We start from the raw sequence: 17,202 nt of genomic DNA, 5'->3' as shown, positions 1-17,202 counted from the left end.
TCACTCTGTCAAACAGAGGTAACACATCTTGTCTATTTTTAATCACAAAGCAGAAACAAAACCTTTTTCTCTCTGTTCTGCATCACAGTGCTAACAGGCTTAGAGTAAGAAAAATAATTTATCCTCTTCCCTGTTCAAGTCTCAATGAGATGACAATAGGATGAAAAGCCAAGGAAGAGAAGGCAGGTAGTAGAATATTACTATCATTATTATTATAATTAGTATATATTAGGCTATCAAATAGTGTAATAGTGTTCCAAGAAAAGAAAAATAAGAGTCCGCATACCTCCGGTGATAGCAAGGGAGCTATGTCCATGTACGGTATTTTAAATTCTGATTATACCACTGCAGTGGTGGGAAGGAGAGTTAAGATAAGAGACTTTTCTTCTGGTCTCATTTGTATAGATTTATCCTTTATTAAATAAACTCATTTTGCTCCTCTCTGAGTTGCACCAGACCTTGTCAAATGTCTTTCATCCATGCTGTATTATCATCTGCTACCAAATAGATCCCTGTTGGCAAATGATTCACGTTCAGCTTGATATGAAAGGAGGTTGATCAACCTGAGGTGGATACACAATCAGCTTTGCCAACAAAAGTCCTCCTGTTGCATTTAAAAGAAACAAAAGGGGGAAAGGAATCTAGTTCCTTGTATATCTATCTTGTAATGCCCTCTTCATCCATTACTTTCTCATTTTAAGCCCATGAATTCTCAGATTTATGCTGCTTCAGATGCTGCTGGGCTTGAGCAGACTCAAAAGATGAAAAATTTAATAGATGACCTAATTCATTGTTGTCCTCCACAGGCATTTCATTTAGTGCTTTCTCTTCTCTGCACTGGTAGTTTTAGAACCCTATGAAATATTTGATTACATAACTCAGAGCATGCTACGTGACAGGGCCACCACTCGAGCACTTTCCATCCCAGTGAACACACTGTTGAAGGCACAGCAAATGCACAGGAATCAAGATTGCAAAGCAAGCCTGGAGATGAGAGGAGTAAAATGCAACTGCAACAGTGAAAGGCAGTACCTGAATTTGACGTCCTTCCCATTCAAGCAACTGTTACGGGCCAGGCCTTACACTTTTTGGCCAGTCCCACAAAGAGTAAGAAGCTTTATTTTGCACTTTCAAATCTTCTTGTGTTCTTCTGTTTAGAAGGGAGCTTCCTCAGTTGCTTGGCTGTTTCTGGTGACAGCAGCGTGTTCAGTGCTCACTAGCAATGAGATTTGTCGTAGTTCAGCCCCAATCGGGACCAGACTACGCAGTCTCTCTCTCACTCCCCCCACCCTCCGAGAGAATAGGGAGAGATGATATAAGAAAAACAGCTCGAGGTTTGAGATAAGGACAGGGAGAAATCCTTAAAGTTACTGTTATGGGCAAAACAGACTCGACTTGGGGAAAAACTACTCATTTATTTCTAAAACTAGCAGGAGAATGAGACAGAGAACAAGATAACCTCCCCCCACCCCTCCCTCTTCCCGGGCTTATCTCTACCACCTTCCCCCCACTGAGTGGCACAGGGGGGAAGAGGGAATGGGGGTTGCGATCAGTTCAATACACGTTGTTTTACACTGCTGCTTTGTCCTTGGGGGAAGAACTCTTCACACTCCTCCCCTCCTCCACCGTGGTGTCCCTCCCAGAGGCTGCAGTCCTTTGTAAAACTGCTCTGGCATGGATCCTCTCTTCCACAGGGTGCAGTCCCTCCAGAACAGCTGCCCTGGCGGGCCCTCCACGAGCCACAGCCACCTTCAGGCATCCACCTCCCCCGATGTGGGGTCCTTCATGGGCTCCAAGTGGATCTCTGCTCCTCCGTGGACCTTCATGGGCTGCAGGGGGACAACCTGCTCCACCATGGTCATCACCACAGGCTGCAGGGGAATCTTGGCCAGGAGCCGCATTACTCCTCCCCCTCCTTCACTGACCTTGGCATCTGCAGCCGCTCCTCTCCCAAGAAAAATTCTTCACAACAGGCAGGCAGACGCCTCTCAGGATCCTTTTTACATCTCATTCACATCTCATCTCCCCTCCACTTCTTGCAGTCAGGCCAGGCCAAGTCGGGCCCAGTCGGCTGCGTGGCGAGAGGCCAGAGGGTGAGGCCTGCAAGGCCCACAAGCCTCAAGCCCCCCCCTCTCTGCCCCCGCTCAGCTGCTTCACTTCTTTTTTTTGTTTGGGTTTTTTTTTGTTTTTCCCCTTCTTAAATACATTATCGCAGAGGCGTTAGCAGGGAACATTCTGCTACCAATTGGCTCGGCCTTGGCCAGCAGCGCGTCTGCCCTAGGCCCGGCCGAGTCCACTGAACAAAGGGGAGCGACTTCTAGCAGTTTCCTACAGAAGCTGCCACCTTAGGCCTCCCTAACTAAACAAAACCAAAACAGATTTCATTAAAGCAACCTATCTTTGCATCAGCCTCTGACCCCGTTTCCTAACTTGGGGCAGGGATGGGTAATTTAACTCTCCTAAGCTGCAGAGCAGAGGTCTCCCCCTTTACAGATGCTGGGTATGCAATCTGTTCTTGAAGAACCATTCCATACCATGAAAGCAAGCTTGTCCATCAATATTAATTTTTAATAAGCCTTTGAAAACCAGGAAAGCTGCAGAGGACTGGAAGAATGCCAGCCCCCCACTGATATTTCCAAAGTACAAGTAATCAAATAATAAGTCTGCTACTGTGCCATCAATCCTGGGAAAAACAATGGAATGAATTTCTTTAAAAAGAGATAGTGTTGACGCAATTTACAAAAAGCTCTGTAATACATTACAGTTGGCTACTGCATGACACATTGGTTAGGGAACTAAACTGACTCCAAAACAACAGGACACATTAAAGCGATTAAAGCTGGCTAACTAGTAGATCCGGTGAGGTTCCCAGACTGGAAAAGGGGAAACATAACCCGCATTTTTACAAAGGGAAAGAAGGCAGACCTGGGGAATGAGAGGTCAATCAGTCTCATCTCTGTACCTGGAAATATCATGGAGCAGATTCTCCTGGAAACTATGCTAAGGCACATGGAAAATAAGGAGGTGACTGGTGACAGACAACATGGCTTCACTAAGGGCAAATTATGCCCTGCTAATTTGGTGGCCTTCTATGATGGGGTTACAGCATCAGTGGACAAAGTATAACCAACTGACATAGTCTACCTGGACTTGTGCAAAGCATTTGACACTGACCCGCACGACATCCTTGTCTCTAAACTGGAGAAACATGGATTTGATGGATGGACCACTGGGTGGATAAGGAATTGGCTGGATGGCCACACTCAGAGTTGTGGTCAAGGAATTGGCTGGATGGCCACACTGAGTTGTGGTCAAGAGCTTAATGTCCAAGCAGAGACTGGTGATGAGTGGTGTTCCTCGGGGCTTGGTATTGGGACCAGCCCTATTCAACATCTTTTTTGGCAACATGGACAGTGGGATAGAGTGCACCTCAGCAAGTTCACTGACGACACCAAGCTGTGTGGTGCAGCCAGAGGGAAGGGATGTCATCCAGAGGGACCTTGACAGGCTTGAGAGGTGGGCCTGTGAGAAACCCATGAAGTTCAATAAGGCCAAGTGCAAGGTCCTGCACATGGGTCAGGGCAATCCCAAATACAAATACAGGTTGGTCAGAGAATGGATCGAGAGCAGCCCTGAGGAGAAGGACTTGGGTGTGCTGGTGGATGAGAAGCTCAACATGAGCCGGCAATGTGCACTCACAGCCCAGAAAGCCAACCGCATCCTGGGCTGCATCAAAAGAAGTGTGGCCAGCAGGTCGAGGGAGGGGATTCTGCCCCTCTACTCTGCTCTCATGAGACCCCAACTGGAGTACTGCGTCCAGTTCTGGAGTCTTCAGTACAGGAAAGACATGGACTAGTTGGAGTGAGTCCAGAGGAGGGCCATGAAGATGATCAGGGGGCTGGAGCACCTCTCCTATGAGGACAGGCTGAGAGAGTTGGGGCTGTTCAGCCTGGATAAGAGGCGGCTCCAGGAGACCTTAGAGTTGCCTTTCAGTACCTAAAGGGGGCTTCTAAGAAAGATGGGGACAAACTTTTAAGCAGGGCTTGTAGTGATAGAACAAGGGGTAATGGCTTTAAACTCTCTACACTGAGATTGCTTTTCCAGGACAAAAGTCTGGGCAGGCCATTTACATCATTCCAACCTTTAAGTGTGCTACTGTTCAGCGTACCTTTGCCACAGATACGAGCACCTGCTTCCACCCTGACAGGCAGCAGTGACCTTCTCAAATTGCCACGTGGGAGGCAAGGGGACAACATAGTGCAGGTCAGAAAGCCCATAAAGAACACAACCTTTCATGTGCTAGCCTAAATACATTTTAAATTTGTATTTTAGTTTCAGAACCAAGTGACTGGAAGTTTTAGCAGCTGTCATTTGCTTTTCATTCCAAATATAAATGGAGAGTTAGCTGAAGCTCCTTGTCAGACACAAGATAAGACACTTCAGCAGGCTGAGAACATGTCTATTCCTCACCCATGAGCAGATCAAAAGCTACAATTACTGTGTCATATGGAGAATGCTCATTTCTCTCTAATGGAACAGAAGCATTGGACCATATAACATACATATGCAGGATTTGAAAAAGAAATACAAGGTCAAGCCTGCAACTAGACTGCAATAGGTCCTGTAATTTAGATTTATGCATAGCGTGGCCAAGACCATAACTAACATTCTTCTGTTCTAAGCAAATATATATTGGGAGAGAGATGAGGTCCCACAGTCACAAAGTAAATCTGAGCTATATAAACTGACCTATGAGCAGTAAATCTATGAGCTGTAAATTTTTGTCCTTCATCTCTGTCTCTTCTTCCCAACGGTTACAGTAATCTCTTCCCCTAGAAAACACCCGCCAGGAGAAAAGCAACATACACAGTGGCATTAAAACCAGGTATGTAGCAATCTGGCTACTATTAAACAGCACAGCTGAGTTCCTTCTGCCTTTCCTGTCCCTGCTGGGCTTGAGGACAAGGCCAGAAGGGTGAGAGTGTACACTGTATTTTGGTATTTCTGAATGCGTTCCTTAGACAGTTGCTGAATTTTCAGCAAGTTTTAGTGGAATTCTGCTTCTTACATATCTGACTGAATTTGCGCATCAGCTTAAAGCAGAGATGGCTGATCTCAAGAGACAGGTGAAACATAACCCTCTTCTATTTCCAGGGAAACCTTTAACGTAATTTTTTACCATTAAAAAAAAAAATACCTGAAAGAGTAAGGTAGGCCTCTCTATAACAGCGTAACTAAGCAACTTAAAAATCAAGGAAGTTCAAATCCCATTATTCCCCAGGATATGACTTTCCCTCCCACTTCCCCCTCCCCCCACCCCCCAGAGGAGGGTACAGGGACCAAGGAGAAATGACAAGCACAGGCCCTAAAGTAGGGACTCTGACCAAAGTGCTGGTTCAGAAAATGTTGTAACTCTGTATTGCAGTACAACTACAACACTGAAAACACTTGAGCAGCTGCAGACACATAGCTGGTTGGAAGTTTCTCTCTAAGCACGTTTTAATTTGATGTGAAAAGTATGGTACTATAAATCTCTTAGCCCCATTGAAAAACAGCGTGTCCAGACAGCACGTAATCAAAATTAACATAAAAATGAAACAGCAGGAGGCAGTTCTTTTAAGGCCTACACAGGGTTTTTTTTTTTTGTGAACACTGCTTTGTTTGTATTTAGTGTTGATGCAAGAGAAAATAAGTTCACTAAAGTGAAACTACATGAAACAATACCATTTAACTTAAAAAAATACCAACAACCAAAACCTGAAGTGTGTAATGTAAAGCCAAACAACAGAAGAGAGAACAACTAGAATACTTGACAAGATAAAAATACGTGTATATAAAACTGCATTAGTACAGCTCAATATACACAGAATAAGAGCACTTGTTTATTAGGAAACAAGATGAATAAGCTTTAGAGACTCTTTCAACACATACTTGGTCTATTGCAGTTTAATCCCAAACATGGGAGAGCATGCCTCACCATTTTCTTCCTTTTTAGAAAGCAGAATTTTTTGTTTCACAAGTTAAGACTCAAGTAGTTTGATTTTGCAACAGATCTGAAATGAAAATGTTGGTAAGGACTAGGGACCGGTAAAGGCAGCTGGTAATGCTTTTGTTTCTTTTTGATGAAAACTATTATCTGCTGCTTTGGTATTATACGCTAATCAAGCTTCCTGCCTAGCTATAAAAGCTTTTTGTTATTTACTCATGAAACTTGAATGACTATAACTAACTCCTCAGCTGGAGGAGTTTAAGCTTTACATAGAAGATAAATACCTCGAGGTGCTTATTCAACTAGTATCGTTTGATCAAACGATCAAACGATCAAACACAAGAAGCTGAGTTGCTCAGTTAGTGTCCAGAGCTTCCTTGTACCGTGTCAGCCCCCACATGTCCATACTACACTCGGTGACCAATGAACCCCGAAGTCCTGTTCAGACCTGCCAACAGTGAAAGACAATGCAAATGCTAAAAACTTAAGCTCAGAGTGCTCGGAAAATAATTACATGTAGATTAAGATATTCAGAGAAAATCAGCTCCCCTGAGGCAGCACAAGACAGAGTTGGTAAATTTGGAGGTATAGAAGACACTGGTCATTTCATGAGAATCGAGCTTATTATTGAGGAAATGTGTGTTATATATTCACAAAACATACCTTATATTTGGCAGCAAATTAGAAGTTCGTAAAAAAAAGAAAAAATGAGAACATAAAAATTCATTAAAAAGGATTTAAGAAATTTATACTATGTAGAGCTTTCCAAATATGTAATACCCTAGTTTAATACAGTATGTCTACAGAGGAAATAAATACTTGTTTTTAAACATGACTAATATTGAAAATAATTCACTATCTAGGCATCTACTGGCAAAGACAAAAAGAGATGCCACAGGCATTAACTCAGGGGACAAAACATAGTACTGAATAAAATCAGAACACCATCAGAATATGCGAGTACTACACTCTTCAAGGTTGTCAAAACTAGCTGATAGGTCAAGAGCTAGTTACGGGTAGGATGTAAATCTCCCTGGTCATCATCTATCCTTTCTCTTAGGCATCTGAATGTGACAAATTGAGAGTAATCAAAATGCTGGTAACTTCCAGTGTGAACACAAGGAAAATGCTATGCTTGCAAAGAGAAATACCAATGATTTAAAAACAACAATAGAAAATGGTAAGTGAACACAGAGAGAAGGGCACTAGCGTTCACTGAATCTCAAAATACTACTTGGAATACTGTCTCTATGAAGAAACTTCTTCCTTTGCATTTACACATTTCTATGTAGCAAATTTTGAGTGTGGCTGTAATGTAAACGCTACCACTAATCTCCATTTAGCAACCAGAGAAGGAAAACAGAACTACAAAACAAGTGGCACACACAACAAAAAAACCTTCCTAGGACTAAGTGTCAGTAATGCTGTTGTTTAAGCAATTGATGCTGCAGTTTTGTATCATCCTCAATTGTGTCAACCCTGTTATGCTGCCTTCTCCCATCTGATGTTATTACAGCAGAATAATGGGGGAAACCAACCAACCAAACAAAAAAAACAACCCACCACCAAACAGCAACACAACCAAAACAACCCTGAAAACGACTAGCACAACTGCTCCCCTTCACATTTGTTTTCATCTGTCTTGCTCTAAGGCACTGTAACAAAAAGATCTTACCCATGAAATATCAATTATTTAATAAAGGCTAAAGTGAAGCTTTGAATGAATACAATGCAACTCTTTCAAGAGAAATATACAGTTACAGTTTATTCAGACATATAAAGACTTTTTTCTATCTGAAGTATTACAGTTCAATTCAACATTTAAGTGTAACTGCCAATTAAAAAAAATAGCTCAGAACTTTTCAGTTACTGAAATAACAAAAAGTACATTTATCACAACAGGTAACTTTGGGCCTTAATTAAAATCAATTACTTTAGCATGACTGCAGTCCACTTTTTCTTCCATTAAGAGACAAAGCAATCTGAGAGATGTGACATAAGTGGATTAAAAAAATTGTCATAGATAAACTATGAGTAGAAAGTTTTGAAGTAACTTAATTTTGATTTGACTGTGTCTTTAAAACTCACAAAACCTATTTTTCAGGTTTTATCAGATGCAAGTGACATGGATACATATAAAAATGACAATGGTTTAACAATGTATTAATATAAACAAAGCTCAACCTTCAGGAATGGAAGTGGCTGAGCAATTTGCATAAGTTACCTGAAATCATTTTCCTCAGATGTAAAACACATATTCAAGAGGTTTTAAAGCTTAAGAAAGTAGTGAATTGCATACTCATATAGACAGAAGAAAGTCTACTCCCTTCAGAAACAGAAATACTTGGAAGCAAGATTTTCATGGAATGTTGTATTCCTCAAAAAAGTATCCTGAGCTAGATTAATTGAATTAAAGAATTGGTACACTTGTCTTAGGATTGCAACTAAACTAAAGCCATCTTTTTTACTTTCATACCACAATTGAAGTTTTCTACATCACAGCTTCTTGGTTTTTTCCCAGTAGTGAAGCCTAAATAAAACTGTACTTCACAGGAACTCATCTGAAATTTCGGAGGTTTTTGGTTTGTTGTTAGTTTTGGTTTTAGTTGTTTTGTTTTTAAATCAAGAAACACTACCTCAGCAAAGCTCCGTACAACACAATTCTACTGACAATGCTAAGAACTGAAAAGAACAAACCCTCCAGAAGTATCTTACCCCCAGGAGCTTTAGTCCTTTAAGATCTCAACGGCAATGCCATTCACTATTTAAAATAGTAAAGCCAGAAACAATTATATAGTGTTGACTGATGTTTCATATTAAGGCCAGCCTGAACTAATTCCAGCCTCTCACCTAAGTAAGTTCCTCCTTCTCTTCCAAGTGTATGATTGGCACCATATTTTTGGGCAATGAAAACAAGTAATAGTCACATTTGCAATTATATCAATTTACTATTGAATTCTAAAGATTTACATTACAAGAATTATCCAGCTACCAAGTTTCATTTAAAAGTTTTCAGGCTTGCATTTGTGCAACTCAAATTCCCATCTCTGGAAGACACTGCTCCTAGTTATCTACAGTTTTTAAGTCCTCGAGTCATTGAACAGAGGCCATGATGCTCTATGGTGCTGTACTCCCCACTTTAAAGAAGTAAAGGAGTCATTGTATTGATCCAGATTTACTTTACACCAATATTATATATCATTCCCTTAACAGTAGGCCCACAAATGAGCTCTTCTGGAGAGGAGGACATAAATCCTACTGAGAAGCATAGGTAAGAGAGCTCCATCCGCGCTTTGAGGCCCTGCTTTCTTAGAAGTTAACTTCTTCCTCATGTAGTACCCCAAGCACACCATCAGGGTGTGCCTTCCACTTTTCCAATTTTAACTTAAGAACGATACAATAATTTATCTGAAATCTGTTTATTATGCTTCATGTTATTCACTATTTCTAACAACAGTAACTTTAGTAAATACTGAAGTTGTATTTCGCCTTGCACACATGGTTTCAGACATGATATAAGAATGTTACAGCAAAAGGACAATACTGAAACGGTGTCAAAGACATGGGAAATTAAAGTTTTACTGTACAGGCCAACAGTAACAAAAAATGAATCAACATTTCAGTACAAAAGTGTGGGAAGCTTGCGAAAAAAGGTTTAAGTGGTCAAGGAGAGGTTCTGAACACAAGAGCAGCACTCCTTCCCATTTTGGACTGTCTGTGCAAAATGCAGCATTAATAAAATACCTGTATTTATCAAACAGAGGTAAGGAAACAGCAGATAAAGCTCAGTTTCTACTGTGATAGTCACAGGCCTGGCATAATCTTGTGAAGAACAGGGCTTCTGCTACTCATGGAAAAGAGTAAGGTGTAGAGTTCATGCACTCGTGCTGCTCTGCAGCTTACGATAGTGTTGCCAGCTTGTCAATTAAATCATCAACGGTATTCACAAGAAGTTTTGTATCCTCCTTCTCACTCATTCGGTGTTGGCCTGTTTTGCGGAGGATAACATCCACATCTTTGCTCAAAACACGATCAGCAACTTGCATAGAGATCTGCCAAGGGACATCACTGTCCTTCATGCCATGAATAAGTCGTATGGGACATGTTACAGGAATAGGACTATTCAGCACACAGTGATTTTCTGCTTCTCTGATAAAGTCATACGTCAAGGTGTAATACCCTTCCTCATTATACTTTGTTGGAAACTTCCATTCATCTTTTTCTTCTATTTCTTTTTGTGCCTATAAAAAAAAGAGAGCAAAGAATAGACAAGACAGATGTTACGAGTTCTTTAGAGTGCCTCAACTTATTTCTGTTCTAAATGCAGTAAAACTTGCCCAGGCATACAATTCCACTTTGTCCATTTTTATTAGCAGAGAAGGTATATTCCCGCTTGTCTTCCAGCATTTGAGAAGACAAAAATCCCTACCAGGTCACAAAAGCTACTCTGCATGTCTCTCCTGCAAATTAATCTAGTTAGCATTCACAAATAAAATTAAGTCTCTCAGCAAGAATCTATCAGAAAGAAAAAGATGCATAGTGACAATAAATAGTAAGTCTCTCTGACTTCAATCAGTTCCTTGAACCTCAAACAAGAAGACTCCTAGGAAAAAAGAATTTTCCAGTCACCAGTTTTTTCAGCCTTTGCCACAATAACCTGGTCCAAATACTACATTTCCAGAATCTTACCTTAGTCTTAAGTAGTAATACTGACACTACAAAATGCCTTACCAAATACAATAATTCATGAAAATATTTTATTTATTCTAAAGTCTAAGTTATTTATTTGTTACAGTATAACACCCGATTTACCTTCCTGAAGACTGGACATTATTATTATCAAGGAAGCTACTCAGAAAGAGACTTCCCACCACCTAAATTTTATAGTCTTCACAAACACACTAACCTGAAGAATTCCTCTTCCACACACAAAATCTGTGTCAGATTAATCTCATCCAATGTCATCTCAATTACTTTAGCAGCTACTTTTCCATCCTTGAAAGCACAAGGATCCAATTTGAATGCAAATATGAGATATTCAACGCTGAAATCTAATGGACTGCTGAACAACAGGGATCTGCCTTCTTGTGCTATATGCCACAGTAATATAAACACATTCTAGGTAGTGCTCACACCACCTTCATACTAGAAGCACAGTATTTTGCAGACTTTTATTATTTTTTTAATTTAATTTTCAGCTTACCTCCACCACAAACAAAGAAAACTTACTGGAAGATTTACAGGAAAAGTACAGTTTGAACAACAGAATTTCTTAAATGTTTGACAGATTTTTAGATTGCACAAAAGCCAACCATCAACACTTACCTCAATGGGAAGCTTCTTAAAAGCTGTTACAAAATGGTCTGCTGCTACAGCTACTCCAACTAGAGCAGCTACTTTATCTGGGCGTGCTATTGCAGCGTGAAGCATCAGCCATCCACCCATGCTGGAGCCCACCAGAATCTGAAAAAGAGAGAAAATAAGATCTTATTTAACAGGAAACGGCTAATATTTTTTTTTCTTCTTTTACAAAGTATCACTTTTCATGTTATTTAACTACTTAAACCTTGGGCATAATCCTGCCGTCCCTTACCCAGGCAGAACTGCTGTCACTTCCAGTGGAAATTTTGCCTGAGTAAGCACCACAGGATCTGGTATTTTATTATTCTTTTTGTTTGGCATGGCTAGTTATTGCTGTCTGAGACTGAAACACTGTAAACAAAATGAGAGTTAAAACAATTCAGTATCACATGCATACTTTATGTTTCCTTCTTAAAATAAATGCACATGGTAAAGGCTCAGTGCAGTGAAAGAGGTCAACAAACGCTATTCATCATATAAAATTGCTTTAAATAGAGCAATAGGTATTTCCAGGTTGCAGGGGATTTCAGGTTTCTCACAGTCACGTCTGAAGTCACTGAAGAAGTCAAATGCTGCTTCTGGCCATTTATTCTTGTAAGCTATTTTATCATACAGAGTATCTTAATTTGTAATATTCCTGCAAATCCTTTAACTAATGCAGCATTAGCACAGTGACACACTTTTACATGAAGAGGGCTGCACCACACTGGAACAGTTCCCTGTTAGGTGGAACCTCTGCCACGAGGCTTTCTCAGACTCCCCACAATGACAGCCCTGCTCTGAGCAGGAGGCTCTAATATAAATGACCTCCAGGAGCTCCTGCCAACCCATGTTTCCACGATTTTGTGACCTACCTGCTTGCAAAAGAGGTCCTACGAATATGACCTCTCAAATGACTCAGCTTGAAAGTGAGCAGGTGTCAGCTGTTAAACAGAAGCTACTGTTGACCAGAGCTATTGTGGCAGTTTTGATTAACGTTCTACCTTGAGGACAAAAAACACTCTATATTTAAAAATAAAAGATAACCTGTGGTCCATCTGTAAGTTCATCCAGTACGGACAGAACATCTTTTCTCCACTTGCCAATTGTACACTCCTCAAATTTACCATCTGAACTTCCACATCCTGTATAATCAAACCTGAAAAATAACCATCAAAATGAAAGTCATAGTACTGTCTACAGCAACATAGAAGTTAATTAAGCACTATCACTTAATCAAATTAAACAGGGGACAAGTTATCGTATTAGGTGTTTTCTTACTTAGTCCTGTCTATCATTAGCACCAGAAATCACATACAATGCGGTTTAAATACAACATATGCAACTAAGTGATGAAGCAGTCTCTTACCATGTAATACAACGATATTCAAATTTTACCAGGATATTTCCCAAAGAACCTCCCTTACAGGCAAAAACCCCTATAGACTTCAATTTTAAAGGTATTTTTAATATGTACGAACTCTTTCAAATGCTATACCCAAAGACTTATGGAAGTCGGCATTCAACCTCGTCTATCAAAGGAGAGTATCACCAAGCATGTGCATGTTCTTCTAACACCACAGAAGACATTGAGTAGCTTAATAAGATCTGGCAGTTAGGAAGCACGCTTAGTGGTAACTTAAAAAATTAGAACTCTGGGTCCTTTCTTTACCATTTTTATGCCTATAGCCTTAATGTAGCACACAGCACTGGCTAGACTACAGAAGTTTATCAGAGAATTTTCTGAATTACTTTCAGAATACATTCTCCTGATTTACCTCAGTCTCACTACAGACAGAAATCCTATGTTTGAAATGGAAGAAAGACACTTCTTAGCTTGTGCACAGCACAGTATGCATTCTGATCCAAACGCCAAAGTTTACCTATTTTTGTTAAAATCCTTCCCCCAACCCACGATACTAGTTTCACTTTCTCAAGAATGACGCTCTGAATGTACCTGATGAAGGCATGACCTAGAGAGCTGCAGAAATCTTCAAGGGCAGTTGCCTTCTGACCATTCATATCTGATTTAAAGCCTGGAAGGAAAATAACCCCTGGATTCCTGCCTTTTAGTCTATGATAAGCAAGATTTGGTTGATCTGGTCGAGTAAGAAAGCTGACCGATGATTTCAGCCTGTAAACTAATAAAAAGAGCTATTTAGTACAATCATAATGATAATCTTGGGAGAAATACTAGTATTCCATAAAATTAGTATTCGGGAAATATGGGCATATTATGTGAAAACAAGATACTTTAGCTCAAGAGAAAAGAAAAAAATATCTCCTCTACTCTTCAATGATTAACTAGTATTGATCAACCTGGTAGGGAAAGCTGTTTGCGATTCACTCTCAAATCATTAAATGCCAACTACGTAAGGAGTACACTCAGCAATCAGCAAAGTGGCCAACTGAAGCTAAATGCCAAAATCTCCTCTACTTCATTTGTCCTCATGTTTTATACTATCTTGAACATATTTACTAATCTCAGATGAAATAAGATTTTTCATCTGCTTAGTTTAACTTCTTATATTTCCTTTTTGCTTTTCCAGACTGAATTTCAAAAAATATAATTTTGAGACTAAAGCACTGTGTGCAATGGTAAGTTCAGAAGTATATGAAGTGACAAATTTTTGTTAAAAATTAAAACTGAAGGTCAAAACTGCATCTGCATCAAACCCCCAGATCCAGGAGATGTATGAAGATGCTATACAATGGGGAAGTTCAAAAGTGGGAATTGGGAAAGATTCTTGTGACTAACTTCTTCAACATGATGAACAGAAAACAACATTAGCATTGTTCAAAACCAAATGAAATTAAATAACATCTAGCCTTTTTCATCATACCATCAGGAGCTATTTCTGCTTAACTTAAAGATCATTGCCAGGAACACTGAAAAAAAGGCTCATTTTAACACAATGTCATCTTAAGATTAGTTGTTTTTTTTTTCTCAGATATGATGCACAGAAGGTAAAAAACAAAATAAAGCTGCATGTTCTGTAAATACAGAACAATACAGTAAACACATCCCATAAGAAAAAACAGAGCTGGTCACTGTAGAGCTAGGATTTTCTTATGCATTTCCAAAAGAGGCACAGATATCCCATTACATGGTTTGCTGTATTCTTGCTGGAGAGGTTACATTATTGCAGTACTCAAGATTGTTCTTCAATATTGTAAATCAATAGCGAGGTACAAAAACTATGCAACCCCAAATAATACACCAGGGCTTCCTATTGGTATAACAGCTGGATAAATACTGCAAAAACAGGCCACAACAGTACCTCAGCACTTAGCTGTTTTGCAGCTTTGACTTGTTTTCTCACTGTCAGGGAGATTACATTCAAGAGGTTTTGTCTGTTTGTTTTTAAACTTGCATGTGCATGAGTAAATGTGGATGCATAACAGACGCAGGATGTAGCTAGTATTCAGCACTTTCCTACAGTCTAACAGAATCATATAAAAATTTGAACTACAGATTAAAACCATTAAATATTTCCTGAAACAATGGGACAGTTCTTTATCCTATTGATGCTTCAATTAATATAAAGAGGAATAAATACTACAGTATAGGTATATTTACTCAGATGCACTCACGCTATGGCTTTTGGTTTGTGTGTGTCTCTATCAGTAAGCCTGTCACTTCTTCACCTGCCAGTAACAGAGGAGATACACCAAGAATTGCTAGACTTGACAGAAAAAAAAATTAGGAGTATTTTTCTCCCCCTGAAGTCCTGAAAACCACATCTGAAGTCACTGGTTTTCCATCCTGCAGCACTCTGGAGGTGCCCTCAAACTATTTTGACACTGGGCAGGGTTTAAACTGCAGCTACAAGATACAACTGCTGTCTTAAGCTATTCCACAAATGAGTATTCCGCATTTAACAAGCTACTTCAAGTGTACCAGCAGCAATCCTAACCTGAATAATGCAAAACTCTAAAGCAACCACCTGAGCCAATCCAAAACAAGACTCCCTGGAGTCACACTCAGACTTCCCTTCAGATAGATAAAAACATCAATAACTGGGCAGCTACCCAGTAACTTCTCCTCCTGATTTCAGTGCAAGACCTTAGAACGAGCAGAGCACTTCTGAAGGGTGCAAAGGTGGTACTTTGTAGTTACAAAGAGAAGGAGGCTTTTCAGGTGCCTGGTGAAGCCTCACACGTAAGCACGTTTCACATCCAAGCAAAAGCACTGGCCCGCTTCTTACTTCCAGCTCCTCAGAAAGCAGCAGCGGTAGGACGAGCTTACAGGGAACTAAACACACGTGGGAAAGCTACTGCTCTGTAGACACGCAGAGGTTTGCGCCGTTCCTATCCTCTCCTGTGCACAGACACTATCTCCCACAGGCTCACCAGGGGAAGAAAACCCTGTCAGTAACCCGCCCCTTCCCTCGCGGCGGAGCGCAGTTTAAGGGCCCCATCCCCACTCCAAGGAACGGGCCCGGGCCGTTCCCGCTGGAGACACGGCGCTGAAGGGGAGAAGAGGGTGTCCCCTCCTGCTGCCCGCCCCGCGCTCTGCCGAGAGCAATCACCCCTCCCCGTGGTCATTACACACCGCATACCACGCACACGCATCCCCTCCCCTCCGACTGACTGACTGGTGCCCCCTTCTCCCCCGGGCTCGCAGGCCGCCGGCGGTGGAAGAACAGGAGGAGGCGGAGGAGGAGAGGCACCCGGAGAGCCAGCATAGGTGCCCCGAGGCCCGGCCCTTCCCTTACCCGGGAGCCCCAGGGCCGCCCTCAGCGGCGACAGCAACATCATCATGGCCGAGGCAAGGTGGCGGCCGCCAGCCCGCACCAACCCCCCCCAAGCGCCCGCCGCCGCCGCCGCCATGGCCGCGGCCGCTGTCCCCCGCCCCTCACTGCGCAAGCCCCATCCGCGGCGCGAGGGCCAGGCGCATGCGCCGCACGGCCACCCTCCGCCCCGGGCGGGCGTGGCGACGCCGTGCGCGTGAACCTGCTCTTGCGCCTGACGGGCGGGGAGGGAGTCGGAGCGCGCATGCGCAGTTGCGTTTCCAGGCTGGTCGTGGGGCGAGGGCGGCTGGGTTTGGTCCGTGTAGTTTGTATTGTATGCTGATTTGTGAAGTAAAAAACAAAGTTTTGCCACTAAAAAAACACTTAGTGAGCACTTCCCTAGCTGCGCGTGTATTCTGGAGAGGAGACCTGCCCCCGTGAAGGCGGCTCTGTACCAGATGAGGCTGGTAACACCCGGTCTGGAAACCCCCCTGCTTCAGGTGGCCTGTAGATCATAAAATCATCATAGAATGGTTAGGGTTGGAAGGGACCTTCGGAGGTCATCTAGTCCAACTCCCCTGCAAGGAGCAGGGACATGCCCCACTGGATCAGGTTGCTCAGAGTCTCATCCAGCCTGGCCTTGAATGTTCCCAGGGATGGGGCATGTGAGTGTAAACCATTACAGAGTACACATTTTGTATTACATGTATAGTGTCATACACATGATTACCTCACCCTTAGAAATGGCTAGAAAGGACATTTTGAAACCCATCGTCCCTCCCTCAGTCACCTCTGCAGCTGCATCAGGGCTTGGCCATGCCTCAGCCTACACAGCCTTTGCACCAGCCTACGCCTCCTCACCCGTCTCTGCTTGGTCTCACTTGTGCAGACACTGTAGCTAAAATAATGTTTTCCTTCCAGATCATCTTCATGCGCTCTACCTTTGATAATACAGACCACGCAGAAAGGAAGAAAGCAACACTAAGAGAGGTCAGTGCCAGCAAAGGTATTTTCCCAGGCAAGTGCCAGCCCAGCCCCTGTCAGCAGGTATGTTGACGGATGCAGTGACTGAGGTTTTTAGGATGTGGTGTATGTGGTTTGCGATTGCCTGAGGTCCTTCAGGGTACACAGGTACTCTGC

The 17,202-nt window shown here is 41.9% G+C and overlaps 1 protein-coding gene across 1 annotated transcript; it reads right to left on the bottom strand.

Annotated features, from left to right (window-relative positions):
- Positions 1-9,392: 9,392 nt before the first annotated feature.
- Positions 9,393-16,174, bottom strand: ABHD10 (abhydrolase domain containing 10, depalmitoylase). Its single transcript, XM_086771906.1, has 5 exons — positions 16,048-16,174; positions 13,287-13,470; positions 12,377-12,488; positions 11,315-11,452; positions 9,393-10,230 (listed from the first exon to the last, which is right to left on the bottom strand). The coding sequence occupies exons 1-5, from the start codon at positions 16,160-16,162 to the stop codon at positions 9,889-9,891; spliced, it is 891 nt and encodes a 296-aa protein (XP_086628032.1). The 5' UTR covers positions 16,163-16,174; the 3' UTR covers positions 9,393-9,888.
- Positions 16,175-17,202: the final 1,028 nt, after the last annotated feature.

The sequence above is a fragment of the Chlamydotis macqueenii genome, chromosome 1 (assembly GCF_036417535.1).
Source record: "Chlamydotis macqueenii isolate bChlMac1 chromosome 1, bChlMac1.mat, whole genome shotgun sequence".
NCBI classification, from domain to species: Eukaryota; Metazoa; Chordata; class Aves; order Otidiformes; family Otididae; genus Chlamydotis; species Chlamydotis macqueenii.
This window is presented reverse-complemented; position numbering and strand designations above follow the sequence as displayed.